At 40.5% G+C, this 25,442-nt stretch overlaps 1 protein-coding gene across 1 annotated transcript; it reads left to right on the top strand.

Moving 5' to 3' along the window:
* Window positions 1-718: 718 nt before the first annotated feature.
* LOC100253433 (E3 ubiquitin-protein ligase At1g12760) lies at window positions 719-25,407 on the top strand. Its single transcript, XM_002283944.4, has 4 exons — window positions 719-1,402; window positions 7,946-8,065; window positions 17,376-17,670; window positions 24,922-25,407. Exons 1-4 carry the CDS (start codon window positions 822-824, stop codon window positions 25,081-25,083), a joined length of 1,158 nt encoding a protein of 385 aa, XP_002283980.2. The 5' UTR covers window positions 719-821; the 3' UTR covers window positions 25,084-25,407.
* Window positions 25,408-25,442: the final 35 nt, after the last annotated feature.

Below are 25,442 nucleotides of genomic sequence, written 5' to 3'. Positions count from 1 at the left end.
TCCTTCAGCTGCTACGACTATTGTTAAGATGGAGGTGGATCAGCGACGAATAGGTGTTGAAGGATTGGAATTTGGTGTGGTGAAGACGAAGATGGTTTTAAAGTTGGAAGTCGCCAGAACTCGAGATGTGAAGAAGCTGCAACGGTGATGGTGGGTTTTGGCCACAATTAAGGGGAAATTGGTGGTGATTAATGGCGACAGTGGTCAGTGCTCACCCCGTGCGCCGATCGCATGGTGGCTCTACTTCAACTCTTTCTTTTTTAGTGGAAAAACCCAAAAAACGAATAAGATGACAAAGGAAGAGGAGAAATAAAAAAGATGAGTCAGGAAACTTGTTCAAATTTCGATCGGTGCTAACATGGAGGCTTGGTTGCTGCTGTGGAAGAAAAATCTGGAGGTGCCAAGGCCGCCGCAGATCCACATTAGTCCATCGCCGCCGCCGTCGCTACTGTAGCTAAACATAACTTCTTACAGTGCACTTTTACCTTTTTTTTTTTTTTTTTATCGATAATGGAGACACGAAAGGGAATCTTGACACAAAAAATGAAGCAAACTCAAAGGGTATGAAAGCAATATTACTTTCCCTATTAAAATCTAATTCTCATATTTCATGAAATTGAGTTTCGAAAACCATATATTTATCAAATGACCCATCAAACACAAATTTCCTATAATAAAAAGACAAATAAATAAAAAGTGAAAAAAAAGAGACAAGGGCGACTCGTGCACATAAGAATGTGACAGCAACAATTTCGAGCCGTCGAAATCAGGTGGGGCCGGAGGATAATGTGGGCCAGACCCAATCAGAACAGTAGGGAAAAATGACAGGCCCCACCGTGAGGGTGAGAGTGGAGAGCATCTTCCCCGACTCAAACGCCACCAGCTTCAACCCGCCCCATGCCCTCTCTCCAGTCTCCACCATCAAACCCAAACTCAAACCTACCCACCCACCGTCCTCTTCTCTCTCTAACTTTCTCTCTAGAATGGACGCCGATGTCCCCTGGGCGGGCGGCCAGGGCGGAGGCGGGTTTATGAGCAACTCCCTAAGCACTAGTCTTTCTCTGCCGCTGGCCCGTTACACGACGAGGCTGATCACGGGAGAGCACCATAGCCTTCTATGGGACTGCACGCAGCCAAGATCGGAGGACTACGACGACCGGCACATGAGCGACGGTGGCGGCGGCGGTGGCGATTTCTCGAAGCCCATTGTGGTGCTGGACGTGATATGGAACCTGGCGTTTGTCTCCGTGTCGATGGTGGTGCTGCTCTCCACGTTTCAGGAGAGGCCGTCGAGGCCGTTGAGGGTTTGGATTTTTGGGTATGCTTTGCAGTGCCTTTTGCATGTGGGTTTTGTGTGTTTTCAGTTCCGAAGGAGGAACGGCAATGAAGACCGTCACAGCAGGTAATTTTAGCTGATCGAACCTGTTTTTGTACATGGATTTTTGTTTATTAATTGGTAATGTATGGTGGCCCATGTTGAATTTTTTTTATTTTGCTTAAGGTGTGATGAATTTTCAGTTCATTTTCTGGGGAACTGTTTATTAGTATGTCTGAAACTGAAATTTTCTGTGTTGAGTAACTCACATGTTACTGTAAGTTTCATTTTCAGTGAAAATGGAGTCGAAAAGTTCAGATGGGATTTGTGAGCTTATTGAAAAACACTGAATCTAGTTCAAATTGGTTAGTAAACATGAAATCAAAGTCAGAATTTGCCCTATTTAATTAGGGTAATGATGAATTTACTTTTTCATCAGCTTGCAGTTTTCAGTGTTATATTCAAGATGGAAAAATCTCGTGACCCTAATTTTCAAGGTTTTATCAAAGTAGGTGGAGTTTGTATCTATTTTTGTGTGTTTCACTAATGGGTTTCTGAACTTCTATTTGCAATTTGTTTGACTGTACAGTCTGCATCCCTTTGGTTATCAGGCAACTTTTGAATTTGTATGCACTACCTTTATTTTTTTTTCTTGAACTGTTGGACTATATATTAAATCTCAGTATAATTGTATTAGTTAGAGTACTAGGACATAAAGAGCACATATTTATCTCAGGACACAAAGAGCTTGTTCTTTAGAAATTGCTAGGCATCTAATGCATGGGGGTGTTTCTTGATTAAATATAACATTTGCAAGGTTAATTTGAGAAATTATTGTATAATTTTAATTGGTGAACCAAGAAAATATGGGCTTCTTTGACAATGTTTTCGAAAGCAATTCTCAAAAAACAGTTTTTGAGAATAGTTCTTAAAAACAGTGTTTTAGAACAGTTCTTAAAAATAGTTCTAAATTGTTTTGAGGAACAAAATTTTGTTTGGGAATTCAAATATAAAAAACAGTTTCATTGGCTTATTCTCCGTGAAAGTACTATACGTTTATGTTTGATGCAAAACTTTTCAAAGTATTTGTTGAAAGAGAGAGAGAAAGGAGAAAAACCTTAATTCTCATTCATGTGTTGTCTACTTACAATTGAGAGATATATATATACAAGGCTAGGAGTCCTAACTACCATACATGTGACCTATATTAACAAGGAAAGATAATATACTATAAATACATTATATTCAACACTCCCCCTCAAGCTGGAGCATATACGTCATATGCACCAAGTTTGTTACAAATATATTTAATCCTAGGACCTCTGAGAGATTTAGTGAAGATGTCTGCTAGTTGATCATTTGAATTGACAAAACTTGTAGCAACACATCCTGATGCGATCTTCTCTCTAATGAAATGACAGTCAACTTCAATATGCTTGGTCCTTTCATGAAAGACTGGATTGGATGCAATATGTAATGCGGCCTGGTTATCACAGATGAGTTTCATCTGTTCATCCTTTCCAAATCTCAACTCCTGAAGAAGATGTCTCAACCATATGAGTTCACATGTTGCCAAAGTCATAGCTCGATACTCGGCTTCAGCGCTAGATCTGACCACTACATCTTGTTTCTTACTCTTCCAAGATATTAGATTACCTCCAATAAAAACACAGTACCCTGAAGTGGAACGTCTATCTGTGGGTGAGCCAGCCCAATCTGCATCTGTGTAACCAACAACTTGAGTATGACCTCTGTTCTCGTACAATACACCTTGGCCTGGTGTACTTTTGATATATCGAAGAATACGGATTACGGCATCCCAATGGCTATCACATGGTGACTGTAGGAATTGACTAACAACACTCACAGGAAAAGAAATGTCTGGACGAGTAATGGTGAGATAGTTCAATTTACCTACGAGCCGTCAATATCTCCCGGGGTCTCCTAAAGGCTCCCCCTGTCCTGGTACAAGTTTGACATTCGGATCCATAGGTGTGTCTACCGGTTTACAGTCTAACATACCGGTTTCTTCCAGGATGTCTAAAGCATACTTCCTTTGGGAAAGGACCACACCAGAACTGGATTGAGCTATCTCAATTCCCAAGAAATACTTGAGTTTCCCCAAGTCTTTGGTCTGAAAGTGGGTAAAAAGATGTTGCTTTAGTTTCTGAATACCATCCTGATCACTGCCTGTAATGACGATGTCGTCCACATAAACAACCAGATAAATACACTGCCCCAAGGAGTTATGATGATAAAAAACTGAATGGTCTGCTGTACTGCGAAGCATGCCAAACTCTTGAACAACAGAACTAAAACGGCTAAACCATGCTCGAGGAGATTGTTTCAAGCCATATAGAGAACGACGTAACCTGCACACTAAACCAGACTCCCCCTGAGCAACAAAACCAGGAGGTTGCTCCATATAAACTTCCTCGGCAAGATCACCATGAAGGAAGGCATTTTTAATATCCAACTGATAAAGAGGCCAAGAACACATAGCAGCCATGGAGAGAAGCAAGCGGACAGAAGCAATCTTGGCAACAGGTGAGAATGTGTCACCATAATCAGAACCATAAACTTGAGTATAGCCTTTAGCAACTAAGCGGGCCTTAAGGCGATCAACCTGACCATCAGGACCAACCTTAACTGCATAGACCCAACGACAACCAACTGTAGATTTACCAGAGGGTAAAACAACAAGATCCCAAGTGCCATTAGAGTGCAGAGCAGCCATTTCATCCACCATTGCCTGTCGCCAGCCTGGATGGGAAAGAGCTTCATGGGTGCTCTTTGGAAGAGAAACAGAGGATATAGCAGAAACAAAAGCAGAATAGGGTGAAGATAATCGATGATAACTCAAAAAATTGTAAATAGGATGAGGATTATGAGTAGAGCGAGTACCTTTCCGAACAACAATGGGTAAGTCATTAGGAGAAGGCAGAGCCGGGGCAGGTGAAGCCGAAGGGATAGGAAGTGAGTCAGCAGGTGCCTCAGGAAAAGGGAGAGGAGCAACGACACGAGGGCGACGATGATAAACCTGAAGTGGTCGAGGGGGCATAGCATCAGGTGGGGAGACAATGGGAATGGGCAAGACTTCAGAAACAGGAAGAGACTCAGAAGTGGTGGAAAAGAATGGTGAGTCCTCAAAGAAGGTGACATCAGCGGAGATAAAGTATCGATGAGTCTCAAGGGAATAACAACGATAACCCTTCTGAAGTCTGGAATATCCCAAGAAGAGGCACTTCATGGCTTTGGCGGAAAGCTTGTCCTGTTCAGGAGTGAGAATATGAACAAAGCAAGTACAACCAAAGACACGAGGAGGAAGGAAATAAAGTGGTTAGTCAGGGAAAAGAAGGGAGTGAGGAATCTGATCGTGTAAGACAGAGGAGGGCATACGATTAATCAAATAACAAGCGGTAAGAACAGCGTCCCCCCAAAAACGAAAAGGAACGTGACTATGGAGGAGGAGAGTACGAGCTGTCTCAACAAGATGTCAATTCTTGCGTTCAGCTACCCCATTTTGTTGAGGACTATGAGCACAAGAAGACTGATAAAGAATCCCATGATGAGACATAAACGAAGTAAATTGGGCTGAAAAATATTCCCTGGCATTGTCACTGCGTAACACACGAATAGAAATATTGAACTGGGTTTGGATTTCAGTATAAAATTTCTGGAAAATAGAGAATAACTCAGCTCGATTTTTCATTAAAAATAACCAAGTACATCGAGAATAGTCATCAATGAAAGTGACAAAATACTGAAATCCTAAAGTAGACGCAGTCCGACAAGGACCCCAAACATCAGTGTGGACAAGCTCAAAAGGAGACTTTGCCCGATTATTCAAACGCTTTGGGAACGAGACACGAGTATGTTTCCCAAGCTGACATGACTCACACGGAAGCGACGACAAAGTGGAAAAACGAGGAACCATCTTCTGGAACTTGGAGAGACTAGGGTGGCCCAGACGATTGTGAATGAGGAGAGGAGCATAAGTGGAAATGCAAACTGCAGGAGATGAATCTGAGGTGAGGTGATAGAGGCCTTGAGACTCACGTCCTATGCCAATCGTCTTCCTTGTACTCCGGTCCTGCAAGGTCACAAATTTATCAGAAAAGGTAATAGAACAATTAAGAGTACGAGTGATTTTGCTGATGGAAATAAGATTAAAAGGACATTTAGGAGTATAAAGGACAGAAGTGAGAGGTAGAGAAGGCAGAGGAAGGGCCAAACCAATACCTTTAGCCACAGTTTGAGAACCATTAGCTAAGGTAATAGTAGGTAAATCAGAGGTAGTAGTAATAGAGGAGAAAAGATCCTAATTACCAGATAGGTGATCAGATGCTCTAGAATCTAGAATCCAGGGTCCAAGAGAAGATGTGTGGGTAAGGCAGGCAGAGGCATTACCAGGTTGGGCAACAGAGGCAATAGAAGCTTGAGATGTCTGAGATGCGGAGGAGCTCAGAGGCTGAGGCAGCGGAGAATCAGAGGACTGGGCCATATGGGCAGTGCGAGGAGGTCTTCCATGTAACTGATAGCAACGATCGCGAGTGTGGCCAAGTTTATTGCAATAGGTGCAATGAGGACGTTGGCCTCTACCTCGGGTACCACTGCGTCCTCCTCGAGAGGTAGTTTGAGAAACTAACACAGAAGAATCTGAAGCGCTATCAGATGACAAAGTCTGAGTGGACGAGATACGGAGGAGGCGAGCAAACACATCATCCAAGGACGGAACTGATGAACTACCAAGAATCTGATCACGAATAGGCTCAAGATCCGGACGAAGGCCAATAAGAGTAAGGACCATGAAGAACTTGTCAAGCTGTGTTTGTTGAGCCCCAACATCAGGAGTAAGAGGCATCACAGTCAAGAACTGCTCCTTAAGAGAGGCAATCTGACCAATATAAGTAGATAGATCCAAGTCCTGTTGGCTGAGATGGACAATAGCAGAAGCCACCTTATAAAGACGCTGGATATCATTTGTGTATAATCCTTTGGCCTGAGTCCAAAATTTAAAACAAGTTTTATAGGCCTGAAGATGAAGAAGAATCCGGGGATCAACCGATTGCCATAACACACTACATAACTGTGCATCTATCTTCCTCCACTGTACGCGGTCAACCTCAGGGATATCTGCCTCCTGGGTAACCAAGTGATCCTCATATCCTTGACCCATAAACCAAAGTTCAACAGAGGCAGACCAGGAAAGATAATTTTCACTGCCAACCAATTTCTCTGAGGTAATCATAGGAGATCCAGAGATAACAGAGGTAAAGATCTGATTTTTGGTGGTCATATTCACGTATTTGGATCGAAGAGAGCCCTAATACGGCTTCAGATTGCGGCGTGGCACCACCGAAAAAGGGAGACGGCCTCAGATCGCAATGTGGTACCACCAGAAAGGTAGAAGAACACTTCCCAAGGCACGTGCAGGGATTGGGGTGGAGAGAAAGTAGCCGGAACTTCGCCGGAAAGGCTGTTTGGAGGGCTGACGGAGACAAAAATCCCCAAAAGAGGTACGTGCAGGGCTCGGATGGGAGAACCAGGTAGGTAGGGATGCTGGTCGGCGGCAGGCGAGGCTGGAGGAGGAGGCGCGTCGCCGGAAAAGGCCTCACGCGCCCTCACGCGCCGGCGCGTGAGATGCAGTCGTCGGCCGGAAAACGGCGCGTGGACGGCGCGTGGATCCTCTTTTGATGCCGGTGCCTTCACAAAAGTTGGAGATCTCCTCCAGGCGCTCCTTCTGGTATGGTCAGTGTCGGAAAAATAGGTCGCCGGAAAATTTCGCCGGCGGTGAGTGGTTTCTAACGATGATCCGACTGACCGGAAAGAAACACAGTCACTGGAAGGTTTCCCGGAGTTGATGACACGGGAAACAGGAAAGAATTAGGTTTTCTTCCTTGGCTCTGATACCATGTTGAAAGAGAGAGAGAAAGGAGAAAAACCTTAATTCTCATTCATGTGTTGTCTACTTACAATTGAGAGATATATATATACAAGGCTAGGAGTCCTAACTACCATACATGTGACCTATATTAACAAGGAAAGATAATATACTATAAATACATTATATTCAACAGTATTTATCATATTTTCAGTTGCTTCTCAAAATACCCTACAAAAACCACTTGAAAATACCTTAACGTTGTTCTAAAAAAACACCCTATTCAGAACAAATTAAAAAAAAAAAAAAATTCAATAAAAAATTTGCCAAATGTATTTTTTGGGGTTAAAAATTATTTTCTATTTTATCAAGAACAATTCCCAAACAAATCCTATTTCTCTTGAGCAAATTTGCTGAGTCCATCTGTTCATGTTGGTTTTTGGTCAAATAGATACCCTGAAAAGTGTCCACGCATGGGAGTTTCTAATATTTGACCTAATAATGTGAATTTAGCTTGTCCTAAGCAACAGATTGTTGGCCCATCATACAAATTTGTATAAATGTAAAAGGTAAATAGTAATATCTTAGATGTTAAATGTTTGAAAGTATGAAATTGAGGTAGCTATTTAAGCTAATGAATATCTTTTTGTAATAATCCATCTGATTTTTCAGCATTGAAATTGGGGAAACTATTTAAGCTAATGAATAGGTTTTTGTTATAACTTATAATACTTCTGATTTTTCAGCATAGTGAAAAGGCTGGAGTCAATGAACACAATGTTTTCATCTGTCTGGTGGGTGTTTGGATTCTGTTGGATTCTTGCTGGTGGCCAAGTACTTATGCAAGATTCTCCTCGTCTTTACTGGTCAGAGCAATGCCATTTTCTTTGAAACCTTTCACTTTTAATTCTGAAGGAAATCTTATGTGGCGCCTCTTGTGTAGAATGAGATGTAATTGTTACATAGCTTTTTGAGTGTAGAGCCTCTTCAATGACCAGCTTCTTAACTTTTAATATCTACTGAAGCATGATACAGTACCAATTGCATGCAAGACTGTTCTATTTTTTATGCATATTAGTAGATTACATTTTGGTCGACATACATGATATGTGTGTGCAACATGTGCCCTATTTGACTACATTGGAAAGTTTTAGAAATACCAATTTCTATGTTTTTTTCCATGGAGAACAAGTATTAGACTATTTTCTTAAAGATTTAAGAAAGCATGTAGAGGCTCTCATATGCCTTCAAGTTGTTCCTTTAGGTCTTTTACACCATTCAAATACCCACCCTCGTTTATACACACAAAAAAGAAGCAAAATAAATCTGCCTTAGGGTGCTTAGAAAATGAGAGATTTTTTGTATCCCTGCTTTTTTTTTTCTTTCTATTTTTTCTAATTGAGGTAATTTTATTAAAAAAGAAAAAGAAATAAATACAACTAAAGGATGACTAGTCCTCCTAAAGAAGCCCAAGGGAAGGAGAACAAAAAGGTTGGTAGCTCCCCTACTTGGCAAGCCTATCAACCCTCTTAGCCGAGAGGGAAACTCTATTAAGCTCTATTGGTAGGGGATGAGATTGTGGCTAAAAGATTGGCTACAAAAGAATTTAAGAAGTAGGCATTGTTTGAAGAGATTTCTTGGAGACAAAAATCTGGAGAGTTACGGCTAAAGGAGGGAGATAAAAATACAAAATTATTTCACAGAATGACAAATGCTCACTGTAGGAGGAATTTTTTGGCTAGAGTAAGGGTGACTGGGAACTGGTTGTCTGGTGAGGAGGAGATTAAGGAGGGGGTGACCAATGCTTCTAGTCATCTCTTTACTAAAAATGGTGACCGGAGACCTAGCATTAATTTGAACTTCTTATTAGCGGTTTTAGTTTAGATGAGTTTTGGTTATAAGTGGATTGATTGGATTAATTGGTGTATTTCTACAACCAAATCTTTAGTTTTGATCAATAGGACCCCTACTGGGTTTTTTCATAACTCAAGAGGGTTGAGGTAAGGAGATCCTTTGTCTCCTTATTTATTTCTTTTGCCTATGGAGGCACTTAACTTTCTTCTTAAGAAAGCTAGGGAGAGGGTTTTTATTTCAGGATTTAAGGTGGGAGGTAGAGGTGGTGAGTGAGTGGAGTTGTCTCATCTTTTGTTTGCAGATGACACATTAATTTTTTGTGAGGCTTCTAAGGACCAACTATTGCATCTTCATTGGGTCTTGATGTGGTTTGAAGCAATTTCTAGGCTTAAGATCAACTTTGAAAAAAATGAGCTAATCTCATTTGGAAGGATTCCTATAATGGAGGAGTTGGTAGATATTCTAGGGTGTAAAGTGGAGTCATTACCTTCCAAGTATCTTAGGCTTCCTTTGGGTGTTACCTTTAAATTGACGATAGTGTGGGATTTGGTGGGAGAGGATGCAAAGAAAGCTCACAAGGTGGAAGAGACAATACCTGTCGAAAGGGGGACGCTTAACTCTTATCAAAAGTACCTTGTCTAGCTTACCCAATTATTTCATGTCCATTTTTGTTATTCTAAGAAGGGTGTGTTGTAGATTGGAAAAACTTCAAAAGGATGTTTTTTGAGAGAGGGGTCTCTTGAAAATAAGCCTTACTTAGTGAATTGACACAAAGTTTGTAAGCCAAGGGTGGAAGGAGGACTAGTCTTTCAGAATCTTTCTATTTTGAACAAGGCTCTATTAGGCAAATAGAGTTGGAGGTTCATGTCAGAAGGGGAGCCCTTGTGGAAGAAAGTAATCATTGGTAAGTCGTAAGTATGGGGTAGAAAAGGGGGTTGGTGCTTTTTGGAGGCGAGGGAAGGTTATGGTGTAGGATTGTGGAAGGCTATAAGAAAAGGATGGGATGCCTTCAAAAGCAAGATTTCCTATGTTTTGGGCAACAAAAGAAGGGTAAAATTTTGGAAGGACATCTAGTGTGGGGACACCCCTTTGAGGACCTCTTTTCCTTCTTTGTTCGCTATAGCCACTTCAAAGGAGGCTTGGGTATGTGATGCTTGGGAGCAGGTTGAATTTTGGGGATGTTAGAACCCCCGTTCTAGAAGGAATTCCCAAGACTTGGAGTTAGGTTGTCTCCTTTCGCGTTTGCATGGTAAATCAATGAGTAGGGAGGGAGGTCGGTTTTTAGTTAAATCTTTCTATGATGGGATGGTTCAAAGAGGTTCAGATTCTTTCCTGACAAGGCTTATTTGGAATTCTTGGGCTCCAACAAAAGTGAGTTTTTGTGTTTGGGAAGTAACTTGGAAAGGGATTCTTTTTTTTTGATAGACAAAGAGAAGATAATATATTAAAACACGCCTAAAAGGGGGCGCTCCCCATGTACACAGGCAGTATACAAAGAAAGCCAAACCCAAAGCCACTAAAACAACAACAGACTAAAAAGGAAACAGCTAAACTTCAACCCCATCACCCAAAAAAATCAGAAAGGAGAGATAGTCCAAGTCCAGAAAAGGTTTAGACCACTCTTGAAGAGATCGAAAGAATAGGTTCCTTAGACTCGTATCTGACATTTCTTCCTCTTGGAACGTTCTTCGGTTTCGCTCTCCCCAAATGCACCAAAAGAGACAAATAGGCGCTAATCTCCACACTTCTTTCCTTTTCTTCCCTAGGCCCTTAATTTTCCATTCGCCTAGCAAGTTTCTCACTGAAGCTGGGAAAACCCATATTACCCTAAAAGAAGACAGCAATGAATTCCATAGTTTCCTCGTCTTATCACAATGAATAAGGATGTGATCCGCCGATTCCTCATTCTCTTTACACAGATTGCATCTATTAACCATAGACCAACCCCTTCTCATCAACATATCAATAGTAGAAATTTTACCCCAAACTGCTTCCCAAGTAAAAAAACAAGTTCTCAAAGGGGCATGTGAACCCCAAACCTCTTTGGCTGGAAAGAAAGGGCTATTCTCACCCTTTAAAGACCTATAATAAGATTTCACACTAAACTTTCCCCTCCTCTCAATCTTCCAATCCAAGAAATCCTCCCCTTCTTGAACCTTTTCTGCAGAAATATGTTCCAGAAAATGACTCACCTCCTCCAATTCCCAATCTTGAAAGGATCTTCTAAAGTGCACCTCCCAAACCCCACCACCCCCTCCTTGCCTCCCCCAAAGATCAGCCACTACAGTAGAATTGTTCGTTGCCATTCTGAACAGCTGAGGGAACATATCCTTCAGCTTAGAGTCCCCTACCCAAATGTCCCACCAAAATCTAGTGCTTCTACCATTACCAATATGAATTCTAGTTCTAAGAGAGAACTCCTCCCAACCCTTTCTAATGCCTTTCCAAAGGCCAATCCCATAAGACTCTCTCACCTCTCTAGTGGTCCAACCCCCTTCCTCCTCTCCAAATTTGCCAACAATGACTTTCCTCCAAAAACTCCCTCTCTCAAGAGGGAATCTCCAAAGCCATTTATCGAGCAAAGCCTTATTGAAATCCTTCATATGCCTTAAACCCAATCCTCCATACCTCTTGTCTTTGCAAATAGCCGCCCATCTTACCAAATGAATCTTCCTTCTCTCCTCCATATCTCCCCACAAAAACTCCCTTTGAATTTTCTCCAATCTGAGTCTCACTTTTCTTGGGATTTCAAAAAGGGACATAAAATAGATGGGGAGATTTGATAGAGTGCTCTTAATGAGAGTGAGACGACCCCCCTTAGAAAGATATTGTTTTTTCCACGTAGCCAAATTTCTCTTGAATCTTTCCTCTACAACATCCCAGACACTACCCAAATTGTGACGAGCTCCAAGAGGTAACCCTTGATAAGTAGTAGGGAACTTCCCAACTTTACACCCGAAAACTGCGGCTGCTCTGTCCATATCTTCCACATCCCCCACCGGAATAACTTCGCTTTTCTGCATGTTAATTTTTAGACCTGATACCAATTCAAAACAATAAACAGCCCACTTCCAAAAAATCAGCTGATCCCTATTATCCTCGCAAAAGAGAAGTGTGTCATCTGCAAACAACAAATGGGACACTGAAACCCCTTCTCCACTTTGCCCCTTTACCTTGAATCCTCTAATAAAACCTTTCTCCTCAGCTCTTGAAATTAAACTGCTAAAAGCTTCCATTATCAGCACAAACAAATAAGGACATAGTGGGTCTCCCTGCCTTAAGCCTTTAAACGTTGAGAAAAAATATGTTGGAGCACCATTCACTAACACTGCCTTTCTCACAGTTGAAATACAATAAGAAATCCAATTTCGCCACTTGGGTCCGAAATCCATTTTTTCCAAAACTGATAGGAGGAACCTCCAATTTACGTGATCGTAAGCCTTTTCAATATCCAATTTACACACATAACCTGCCCCGCCATTCCGTTTCCTTGAGTCTATCGCCTCATTCGCTACCAAAACTGCATCCAAGATCTGCCTCCCACCCACAAACGCATTCTGGCTGTACGATACCACTTTTCCCATTACTCTTTTCAACCTATTTGCAAGGACTTTGGCCATAATTTTATAAAGGCTCCCCACAAGGCTGATAGGCCTAAAATCCTGCACGTCACTAGCCCCTCCTTTCTTCGGGATGAGTACTAAGAATGTTGCATTAAGGCTTCGGCCAACAGCATTCTGCAAGTGGAACTCCTCAAACACCTGCATCACTTCCCCCCCGACAATAGGCCAACAAAGCTTCCAGAACGCCAATGTAAAACCATCCGGCCCTGGCGCCTTATCACCCCCCAAATCTGAGAGAGCATTGGTAACCTCCTCCTCCGAAAAGTGCCCTTCCAAACTCTCATTATCCAAGGAGTCAAGAGTTTTAAAAAAACCTGTCTCCACATCAGGTCTTCTCACTTGAGGTTCTTCAAACAAAGATTTAAAATAGGAACCAATTCCTTCTTTGAGCTCCTCCTCTTTCTCCAGCCGCACACCCCTGACTGTCAAGCTACTGATGAAATTTCCCCTTCTCCTAGCGTTAGCCATGCGATGAAAAAACTTGGTATTGTTGTCTCCCTCCTTCAACCAGAGTGCCCTCGACTTCTGCCTCCAAGAAATTTCTTCAAGGATAGCACAGTGGCTGAATTCGTCTCTGGCTATCTGTTGATTACTTTTCTCTTCCTCAGAGAGAGAGCCGAGCCTTTCTAAACTATCCCAATGGTTTAACTCCGCCCAGGCTGCATCCTTCCTAACAGAAACATTGCCAATGGTCTCTTTATTCCATTTTTTCAAATCGTATTTCAGAGCCTGTAGCTTCTTCGCAAGCACAAGACTAGGTTTCCCCCTATAATTATAAGACTGCCACCAATCTTTCATCTTATCCATAAAACCTTCCAGCCTCAGCCACATATTTTCAAATCTAAATGGGCTTTTTCCTGTTCTCGTCCCACCACAGTCTAACAAAATCGGCCAATGGTCAGAAACAGGCTTAGGAAGAAGCATTTGCATTGCCCCCGAAACAAGTTCCTCCCAATCTCCTGAAAACAAAAAACGGTCTAAACGAGCCTTTAGAGAACCTCCTTCCCCTCCACTCCACGTAAAAGCTCCACCCCCCAGTGGTGGGTCTACTAATTCAAACTCATCAATAAAGCTTGAAAAATCTCTCATTGTGTTTGACAATTGCCTGCCATTGCTCGTTTCAACTGGGAAACGCACCACGTTGAAATCCCCTGCTATACACCAAGGATCATTCCAAAGCCCTTTAATAGCGGCTAGTTGTTCCCACATCTCCCTCCTCTCCCTTCCTTTGGACGGGCCATATAACCCAGAGAACACCCAAACAGAGCCCTCCTCACAATTTCTAAAACGGCAAGAAATAGAAAAAGAACCCACCTCAAACTCCAGCCCTTCCAAGACTTTCTTATCCCACATTACTAGCACCCCTCCTGCCGTTCCCTTTGCATCTAGAGACACCCAACCCAAATTCCTACCAATCCCTAGGCTTCTGACAATCCTTTCCGACATTTCCTTCATTTTAGTCTCGTGAAAACAAACTAAATCCGGCTTATGTTTTCTTACCATCGACTTAATGACCATCCTTTTATCTGGGTCATGCAAGCCTCTAACATTCTAGGATAATAATCTAAGCTTCATAAGGAACCACAGTCATTTGCCTTCCCAACATCCCTTCCTCCGCCTCTCTTCCAGCTAATCCATCATAATTAATTGAGCTAACTAGCTTCTTCAACTCTCTATCCTTCCTTGAAACCGAAGACGTTCCCCTTTTGCTCTCATTGTGCTTCCTGATTAAACATCTCCTATTCTCCATCTCCTTGAGGATTCTCAAAATGTCCTCTTCGAAGCCTTCAACCGAGACCCCCACAGTCTTGCAAAACCCAAGGAATTTCTTATTTACCCAAGGGGATTTGTCCTTCTCCTCTGCACTCGCTTCCGTGAAGTGGAAAAAAGGCATCTCCACCCCTGAAGAAGCGTGAATATCCTGCACGATGGGATTCTCAAAAACACGCGTCCTGGTCCCATCGTTACCTGGCATGGAAAAAGACCGTCCATCCTTAAGAACCATGCAGAGCGGTACCTCAGACTCCAAAGGGTCATCGGTCGATTCCACAATCTCCCTTGTCCTCGTGTATCCCACGGAATCCCCCACCCCCGACAGAGAAAGAGAAGAAGTGCCAGCAGATTCCCCAGATACCCCCCCAGGAGAAGAAGTAACCGAAATGGGGATCATACCTGAGATAAGGCCTTGTTCCAATGGGGGCGCCTCCAGCATTGAGCTCTCCTTTGCAGATCTTGGCTTCGGGAGCTCCGACTTGAGCTTCCCCGACTGAGATAAAGGGAGCCCTAGGACTTGGGCCGAAACCTTTTTATCTCCTATTTTTCTATTGGGCCCAACAGCGACAACCCATTGCCCCTTTTTATTAGGACAACCCAACCTCACTTTTTTAAAAGGAAGCTTGGCCTGATACAACCTGGGCTTCTACAGGCTTAAAAGCCCTCCCATTGACTTCCTGCACTCCGACCCGACCCTCACAGAGGATTGATTCCTCTGCCTATCCACAGAAAACCTTCCATTACCAGAACGTTTCCTTCCTTCCAAACTTATCAATCCAGACCCCCCACTTTCTGTCGCGTTAGAGATCTTTTTCACCAATCCGACTTTCTTTTGCAGAGAGACAAGACTTTCGCCGTCTAAAAACCTAGCTTTTTCCTTGGGAAACCGAAGTTCCAATCCATTGACCCCATCACCTATGCCTGCAACAGGAGTACCTTTCCCATAAATCTCCTTTTCCACTCGCACCACGGTACGTGAAACACACTCCCCTTCTTCCTGCTCGATAGGAACCTTGCTCACTGGTTCAACTCCCCTTTGAGGCTTTATCTCCGTAACCGAGAACCACACTGAATCCTCCCACCACAATGGGATAGAAAATGAAGCAAACCCCGCTATCACCTCTAACTTTCCAGGCACCTCCTTTCCATTATTTTTAACAAGGACTCTAGCCTCTTTCCTGTGACGGGGCTCTTTGGTCTCTTCATCCATGGTTACAAAACCCCCACAGGCATCCCCCACCATTTTAAAAAACTCCATGTTCCAAAACTGTAAGGGTAGCCCTGGGATTCTCACCCAGGAAACATCCCTCTGAAACTCCATCCTAGAACACCCCACAGTAGGAACCCACCAATCAAGGGATAATCGGGCACCTTTGAGGAGCTGACTCCCTTCCTCCAGCACTCTTTTAGCATCGTTTGAATTAGAAAATTCAAACAGAAACAAAGACTCTCTTAAAGCAGCTACGCTCACTTGAGCACAGAAACTCCACTGCGTGTTTGCCCAAATCTCCATCGCCTTCACATCAGGCACTACCCCGATCTCATCATCCCATCTACCCACCAAACAACGACTAAGAGCTTTCAGCTTTGAGGTATAAGCCTCATTCCCAACTTCAACCCAAACTTCCTCACTTCTTCTTTTTGCCTTACTAAGGCAAGTTTTTTATAGCAATTGGTCTTCTCCTTGTTTGGAGTGATTTGGGTGTTGCATACCTCAGTCCGAGCAACACTACTTAGTTGGCATAGCCAATCCATTGGGAAGAGGAGAGAGAAGTAGTGGAATGTTGCTCTTCTTGGTTTGTTTTGGACTATTTGGAAAGAGAGGAATAGAAGGGTTTTTGATAATGTCGAGCTTTCAAATCAAGAGCTAAAATTCTCTTTTCTATGTAACTTTTTAGAATGGACCAAAGGGGGTCTAGGGCAAGAGTCCTTCTCTATGATTGATTTCATCAATTGGTTAGGTTGCCAATAAGAGGAGGGTTTTTGTGTTTTTTTTTCTTTGGTGCACACATGTATTCTTCCTATGTACTTGGTGTAGCCTTTTTGGCTCTTTAATATATCTATTGCTCTTTTGCTATATAAAAAAAAGCCTGTCAACCTCCTTGTTAGCTGATCTGGGGCTACATTTAAAAAGTCTTAACATGTTGTTAAGACTGGTCAATTTTCTCTCTCATTCAGTGATAGTAGTGCTTAACATATCTTCTCTCTAAAGGGGCCCATCAAATAACCACCAACAAAGGCCAATGCCTCAGATTGTAAGACTCGTAGCTCCCACAGCTTGAGTTTCCTTTATTTTTGTTCACTTCCCACTTTTTTACAATATTTTTTGGGGAATGTTTGAAGAAACGTGAATAAATTTCCTATGAGAGTGAAGTTTTACAAACTCAATTTTTGCATGTTCAATCTTGAAACTTTATACGATGAAAAATCACACATTTGATGTATTCCCAAGAGGCCTACCTCAGATAATTGTTGTCCTTAGAAGGATATATCCAAGAATAGTGCTTCTTTTAGAAAAGTTCAAATTTAAAGTAGGTTTTCAAATCAAAAGGGGGGATGAGGGATGGTGTTAGTGGGTCAGGAGGGGGAGGGGGAGGGGGTTTAGTTTGTGTCAGTAGGTTATGGTGGGTCCAGATAAGACCATCTTCCACATTTATGATGATAAATTTTGTTGCAGTCAAATTATCATGTTTATAAAATATGAAGAGGGTACCTATGAACCATGCTAGTAACATAGTATTTATGCAGTATATAAGATATGATCCTGAATGTATATTGTTCTTCTTTCACCCTGTTTTCCTGGTTTCTCTCTTTGCCCAATTGATTACGATGTAGTTTTCTTCTTTTTTTTTTCCTGGGTCTCTGTATTGCATGATGAACACAATTACAGCACCCTCAGTGATGAAACTCTTTAAACAAAGTGCAGGTTGGCAGTGGTGTTCTTAGCCTTTGATGTATTCTTTATGATGTTTTGCATCGGGATGGCCTGTATCTTTTTCTTTGCTCTGTTCTGTTGCATTCCACTGGCAGCAATTGCTTATGCCATGAAAATTAGAGAAGGTGCATCTGAAGATGATATCAGGCTTCTTCCAAGGTATCGTTTTTGTGATGCTAGTTTGGTGAGGAAAGTTGACGATGACAAGAAGCAAGCACTTGAGGCAGCAGTAGAGTTAGGCAGCAGTAGCTCCATTAGTGATCTTGCTCTTCATCCTGAGGATTCTGTAAGTATCTCTGGCTTATCCTTTTCTGTTTTCTTAAACTTAGTGCTAGATTTGTCTGATTGCTCATATCATTTTATCATTACTTTGGTTCTATCTTGGACCTCCTTTTGTCATTCTCTAATCTTTATTGCTTTTTTATTCCTTTTTTTTTTTTCACTTCTATTTATGCTGGAGCTTTCTTTGAACACCCAGCATGTGCCTTATAAGCCTTGTTCATTTGAGTTCACTATAAATGATATATGCGTATTTCCAGTTATCAAATTAGATAAGGTGTAAAACATTTTATTTGTAGACCATTTTATTCGTAGACCCTTCAGTAACTTTTGTAGGATTCATGTATCACAAGCCCACTGTTAAGGGAGATACCTATCAAAAAAAAAAAAAAGAGCCTATTGTTAAGGGAGATGGTCTCCTTGTGTTTTTCATGCTAGCCACATAAAGTTGATTGGGCATTTTGAGTTATGCCATCCAATAGTGCTTCATATTGAAGTATTTTAAAATTATTATTTTTTTTTTTGGGGAATTTTATAAGGAGATTGTGGTGTTTTGTTGTCTTGATAGATAACAATATCAAATCAATTTAATATTCTTATATTGGCTTGAGAACATCTTCTCTGAAGAAGACTTACTAAAATATCGACCCTATAAAATGTTGCTGAGGGGTGTAAAAGTAGACCAAGTGGAATTTGATCCTCTTTTATTAAGGCCTAAAACTATTTTTGAGAATACAATTTTGATAATTTATTACTACAAGAAATTTTAGCAAGTTAAGATTTTTTTCTTATGTGTATCTTAACTAACCCTTAAGGCATAAACAACTTCAACCTTAATTTGAATTAATATACCTTTTTTTTGAAAAAAAAAAAGAAAAATGTAAAAACTATGTGATGCAAAAGAATTCTAGCCTGTATACTGATTCTAAGTTAATTTGTGTTTTTAAAGCATCATGTTTCTTGCATCTGATCTCAATGAAATTTTGGAAGATTTAGGAATTTTTTAGTTTTTATGTGTTTTAGGTAAAATATAGCTATAGCATGGATGAGTACAAGGAAACTGGAAATATTGCTTGGGTATTCTTGTTCATGGTTGATAAATGAGAAAATTTGTCTCTCTTCCTCGTCTTGGCTGATAATAGCTTTACTTCATTTTTTGATGGGTAAAGTGAGAACATATATTATATATGCTTGAAAAAGAGTGCATCAATGTGCACGTGACATAAAAAAGAGAACAAAAAACAACCTCCCTCCCTTAGTTTGAACGCAACCAATCTACGACATCTATAATGGTCATTGATATGTCATTTATGTACACCCTAATCCAATCCAAAAAAATACACATAAAAGAGGATTTGATTGCCAGATCCAAGTATTCTACATCTTCAAATGATCTCCTATTTCCTTCCTTCCATAGTGTCCAAAACAAACATAGAGGAGCGGCTCTCTAAGCTTTCTTCAGTTTTTTCCTTACAAAGGAACTATGTCAACTCAATAGAGTTTCTCTAATTGAGAAGGGCATCACTCATGCCACTCCAAATAGAGAAAAAACCAGTTACCACAAGATTCTCGCTTTGGAGTAGTAAAGCATATGATTACCCGATTCTTCTTCCCTTTTACACATGTAACTTCTGTTAGGAATCCTTCATGCCACTCCAATTGAGAAGGGCATCGCTCATGCCACTCCAAATAGAGAAAAAACCAGTTACCACAAGATTCTCGCTTTGGAGCAGTAAAGCATATGATTGACCGATTCTTCTTCCCTTTTACACATGTAACTTCTGTTAGAAATACTTCATCCCCTCCTTCTAAGTTGGTTAATTGTTAAAATCCTTTCCCAGACAGCTTTCCAGGTAAAGAATCCACTTTCTTTAGCACCCATGGATTTCAAACTATGCTTGTGGGAAAGGGCACACTTCTTCCATAAACTAAGGAAGCATACAAAGATTTAATAGAACATTGTCACTCTTGGTTTCCTCTAACCTAATCTATCCTCCACTTCCCCTCTTATTGTAGTTGCTTATAGTCTCTGAAAGAAGGCCTCCACTTTTTCCAATTCCTAATCATAGAGTTGTCTGTGAAAGCAGGGACTTCATTTCCCCCCTCCCCAGTCTACTCTCACAACTAAGCTACCTAAGTTATAGAAAACAAAGTCAGGAAGAATTCTTCTAAATTACGTTTTCTACACCATCTATCTTTCCAGAATTTTACCCTTTTGCCATTACCCACAATGAAGTAAGATCAACTTCTAAATACCTCCCACCCAATTCTAATGGCCTTCCACAACACCACCCCATAGTTCTCTTACATTGGCATTAGGGGAAAGCCCAAGTAAAGAATTGCTAGCACATCAAGGAGATGACACTTGACATGAGATGTTACAAGGCATTTGACATGGGATACATGATGGGTTGAGATGCTTGCTAGACACATGGCACGAGCCAAGCAAATCTCTACAAAGATGGAGCAAGTGGCATGATTAAGAGAGTGAGTTGTTTAGCATGGTACAGTACAGGTGGCATGAGCAGCAACAAGTAATGCAATTATTATGATAAGTGGCATGGGAACACTTATGACTTATGGCAATAGCTGAAGTTAACAGAGGAACCATGACCTAGATCTAGGTGGGATTGGTAGGTTGATTCCTAAAACGTGGGTAGTGCTTAGTGCATATATATAGTTTGCCTTGTCAAGGCTTCTCTGCATGAACTCTCCAAGGAATGTTGTGGGCATCTCATGGGGGTTGAAAAGACTGGCTTAGAGGGTCTTTAAGTGTCACACAACATGAAAATTTTGGTGTAAATTTTGTGCTTATAACACTAATCCAATGCAACATCAATCCCCTAAATCCAACTCCCAAAAATTAGAAGAGAATCCACGCTTATGTAGTTATAAGATTTCTTGATGTCTAGCTTGCAACCCTTCACACTTTTGCCTCCTCTCTACAAAAGCATTTTGCAATTCCAAAAACAACCTTACTAATCATTTTTCTCATTCTTTGAGCCAAAATTTTGGGGAGTGATTTGTAAATACCACCTAACAAGTGAATGGGCTTGAAATCTGTAAGATCCTTAGTCCTTGCTCTAGAACAACCATAGTTTAACTAGCATTCGTACTTTTCTCTAACCTATTAGTTCTGCAAAAAGCTTTGACCACCTCAAAAAGCTATTGTCAACAAGCAATCTAGACCTAGTGCATTTTCATCTGCTAAGCATTTAAGGGTCTCTTCCATAGTTGTTGATAACTTATGATATATGATACGATACATTTTTTATGAAAACTGATACGTATCACAACCTATATATTATTTTAAAGTGTATCTTAAGATACTTGATATAACAATACAACATTACGTACATCAACTATTTCTGGGATGGGGGTTGGACCACTAGAGAGGTGAGGGAGTCTTATGGGATGGGCCTTTGGAAAGACATTAGAAAGAGTTGGGAGGAGTTCCTTCTTAGAACTAGTATTCGTATTGGAAATGGTAGACGCACAAGATTCTGGTGGGACATTTGGGTAGGAGATTCTTAGCTGAAGGATCTTTTCCTTTTGCTGTTCAGAATTGCAACCCATAATTCTGCTGTAGTGGCTGATCTTTGGGGGAGACAAGGAGGTGGAGGCGGGGGTTGGGAGGTGCACTTTGGAAGATCCTTCCAAGATTGGTAATTGGAGGAGGTGACTTGTTTTTTGGATCATATTTCTGCAGTAAAGATTCAAGAAGGGGAAGATTCTTTATTTTGGAAGATAGAGAGAAGGGGAAAGTTTAATGTTAAATCTTATTATAGGTCTTTAAAGGATGAGAATAACCCATTATTTCCAGCCAAAGAGGTTTGGGGTTCGTATGCCCCTTTTAGAACTCGTTTTTTTGCATGGGAAGCAGTTTGGGGTAAAATTTCTACTGTAGATATGTTAATGAGGAGGGGTTGGTCTATGGTTAATAGGTGCAGTCTTTGTAAAGAGAATGAGGAATTGACGGACCACATCCTAATTCATTGTGGTAAGACAAAGGAGCTTTGGACTTTGTTGCTTTCTTCTTTTGTGGTGGTGTGGGTGTTCCCGGCTTCAGTGAGAAATCTGCTTCTAGAATGGAAAGTTAAGGGAATAGGGAAGAAAAGGAGAGCAGTTTGGAGATTGGCGCCTATTTGTCTTTTTTGGTGTATTTGGGGAGAGCAAAACCGAAGATCGTTCCAAGAGGAAGAGATGTTAGATACTTGCTTGAGGAACCTCTTTTTTCGGTCTCTTCTTGAGTGGTCTCAACAATTTTTGGACTTGGACTCTCTCTTTTTTCTGAATTTTTTGGGTGATTGGCTTGTTGGTTAGCTTTTTCCTCTCTAGGTTTTTTCTTTCTTTTGTTGCCTTGTTTTGTCTTTCTTTGTATACTGCTTGTGTATGTAGGGAGCGCCCCCTATTTTGACGTGTTTTATTTTTTTTTTCTCTTTGTCTATCAAAAAAAAAACATACATCAACTATTTTCCATAATTTTTAAGAAAAATTAAATTCAATTTTTTTTTGTTAATAGAATTTATTATATTAATTGTTTAAAATGTACTAAAAAATTAAAAATTAATTATAAAAAGAAGAAATAGATAAAATAATCTTATATGAAAAACTACATTCTTATTAGCAAATGTTGTATTAGAAGTCAAGTAAGTTTATTTTTATAATGAATATTAAAAAATTTTCATTTGAATAATTTGAATGATAACATTGAAAATGATGGTGATTAGTGGATAAAGTTTTTTACTTAATATATATATATTTTAAATTTCTTTTTCGGTGGGAAAGGAATTATGATGAACATGAAAAATTGGAAATTGAAACTTTAAAGATGACATATAAAGACATATATATATATATATATATATATATAGATCAATCAACAACACATATAAGTGCTTATGCCTAGTTGCAATTCTAAGCTAAATATCATAGCTAAAAATTTCATGAAGTTTATTTGAACTTTTCAATTCTCTAATATTCTATGTTTCCTACAATATGATTTAGTTTAACTTTTTAGATCCTTCTATTTTTTTTATAAAATTGGTTATATATTATTCCGGCATACTTTTAATATATATTCACACATATACATATTTTTCTATTTATTTTTTACTATATTAAAAAACTTACGATACACGATATAGAGAAATGATATACGATACATTTTACGAGTTAACAACTATGGCCTCTTCTACCTCCACTCCACCAAAATCTCTTTCGGACCAATTTCTTTCAACAACATTGATGGAATTTGTTTATGGACCATTCAGTCCAGGTCTCCAAGACCCAGAATCAGAGTAAGGATCCTAAAATAGCCCACCACCTGTTCCACCCACATTGGAAAAGTATAAGGTAAATCACTGACTCCCATAATTGATGAACCCAGTAAATTTGATATCAGCCTTCTTCAAAATCCGTGGCCAATGCAATCTGTCTTTGGACTCTGAACAGTGACAAATCCCCCTCTTGTTGTCCACAGCTTTGAATAACCCCTTACATCCCTTTGGGGCTGGCCCCCATCTATTCCAATCACCTGAGGAGATTCATTTGTCTAGAGAGCAGCTTGCCATGAAAAAATCGCCTTCCCCACTCACAAGTTCTCAACCCCACCAGGTGACAGGGAATTAAACATGGAGAGTAGGTTACCTAATATTTCTCCACCTTCATGCCTCCTCCCACTTGCCTCAAGAATTCTCTGAAAACAAAACAAAACAAAGAAATAAAATGAGAGAGAGAGAGAGAGAGAGGAGGAGGGGAGATTTCCTTACTTTCTTACAAAGTTTTGCTGGTTGTGGTGAGAAAAAAAAAAACATGTGAGAAAAGGAATGCACCCTAATTACTCATGAATTATTGACATTTCTTCAGAGCTATGTTCTTTCTCTTAGGCTCCTCGCTTAGGCAATCATGCAGCACATGAGTTAGCAGAATGTGAAGCTAGACATATAATTTCTTTTGTAGGAGATTTTATACCTCTGTGAAGATCTTTTGAACTAGTGTACACTTATCCACCTTTTTAACCCATCAAGGTGTGGCTCGGTGGCAAGGGTGAGTGCTGGGATGTGTGGTAGAGACACAGTCTCAGGTTCGATTCCTGCCGTTGGGAATCCCTGGATTACCTGGAGCTAGCTGTGGCAGGGGTGGTCAGACTCCTCGGGGTTGGGAAACCATGCCAGGTCTGATGGGCCTGGCTATGATGTGGTCTCGGTTATCAAAAAGAAAAACACTTACCCGCCTTTTTTATCTTTCTTTGTATGGAGGATTTGTGTACTTCTTGGAAGGATCTCTCATCCTTCTTTGTACTTAATATTCAATGCAATGAAATTGTTGTTTCTTATAAAAATAAAAATGAAAACAAAAAACACATGAATTATATAAAGGATGGAAACCTACTCTAGCAAGGGTCCATTAAGATACACAATCAGCATCCCAAGAAAAAGGATGACCAATGAAAATGGACTGGAGAAAGGAATCCTTCAAAACTTGGATCAGACACTTGATTCATCCATGTTACTATTTTTATTTTTCTCTCTTGCCCAATAACACATCACTGACCAAGCCAGGAAGCACCCACATCCAAAGAGCAAGAAATGCAGATGGCATGAGCTCATTAGATCACAGTGGAGAAGAATATGGTTAGCTGTTTCGGCATTGGTCTTAACAAATAACACCAGTTAGTTAACAGCTATCCCCTTCTCCTCATTTGATCCATTGTCAAGATCTTTTCCCAAACTGCCTTCCAAGTAAATAAGTTATGGAGCCATAGATCCCCACACTTGCTTAGATGAGAAAGGACTCGTCAACAATTGATCCCAACGAACAAAAGAAAAATTTAATTCTAACTTGCCCTCCTACACCCCTCCACACTAAACCATCCTCGCAACTCCTAGATAACACCACTTCCTTTGTGTCCATTTTGGATGTTTCAAAAAATCTGGTGCTTCATATTGAATCATGAATGCATCTGCAAAGAAAAAAATTAAATCATGAACGCAGCAAATTTTTTAATAGCTGGGATAATAAGGCTCCTAACAACTTTTACATTTTGTCTTGTTTTTGTATTGCTCATTTGCTATTCACTTCTATATTTTTCAATAGTTGCTTATTATTACGTTCTGTACATATTGTTATCATTTCACCAGGGATGCTCCACATTATGTAATTTATTAAGCATCTGATGAACATGAGGTTAAATGAAAATTATTTTGTTTCCTATGTTCGTCTTATCCCCATGTTAAACAGTTGTTTTACCTTGCAGGAATGCTGCATATGCCTTTCTCGGTATGTAGATGGGGCAGAGCTTTATATCCTTCCCTGCAACCACCATTTTCATTGTGGATGCATTAGCAGATGGCTTAGGATAAATGCAACCTGCCCTCTCTGCAAATTCAATATCCTTAGGGGTGATATGTTGGTCTGACCATCCCCTCTGCAACCCAGATTCTACCAGTGAAAGAGTGTGTAGTGTGGGCAGGTGCACTCGGATGATCCTTGTCTTGCTGATCAGTTGACACCAATATGTAGAAAAAAGAGAAGCCTTCTCATATCCGAATTCTATTTCCACACTCTCTTCAGCTTTTTCTGTTGTGAATTTTTCAATTTTATTTTCAAGCTTAGATGTTGTAGTGGTTGTATATATTATTCACAAGGTTAAAAGGGAAAAAAAAAACTAGAGAATGTTGTCCCTGTCACTTGAATTTCTCTGCATCTTCTGAAATTATGTATACATATAAATTCCACACCACATCATCTGCAGTGCATTGTCTTGATTACCTGTGA

The sequence above is a fragment of the Vitis vinifera genome, chromosome 8, assembly GCF_030704535.1.
Source record: "Vitis vinifera cultivar Pinot Noir 40024 chromosome 8, ASM3070453v1".
Lineage (NCBI taxonomy): Eukaryota > Viridiplantae > Streptophyta > Magnoliopsida > Vitales > Vitaceae > Vitis > Vitis vinifera.
Note: the sequence above shows the minus strand (reverse complement) of the source record. Positions and strands in the feature narration are given on the sequence as shown.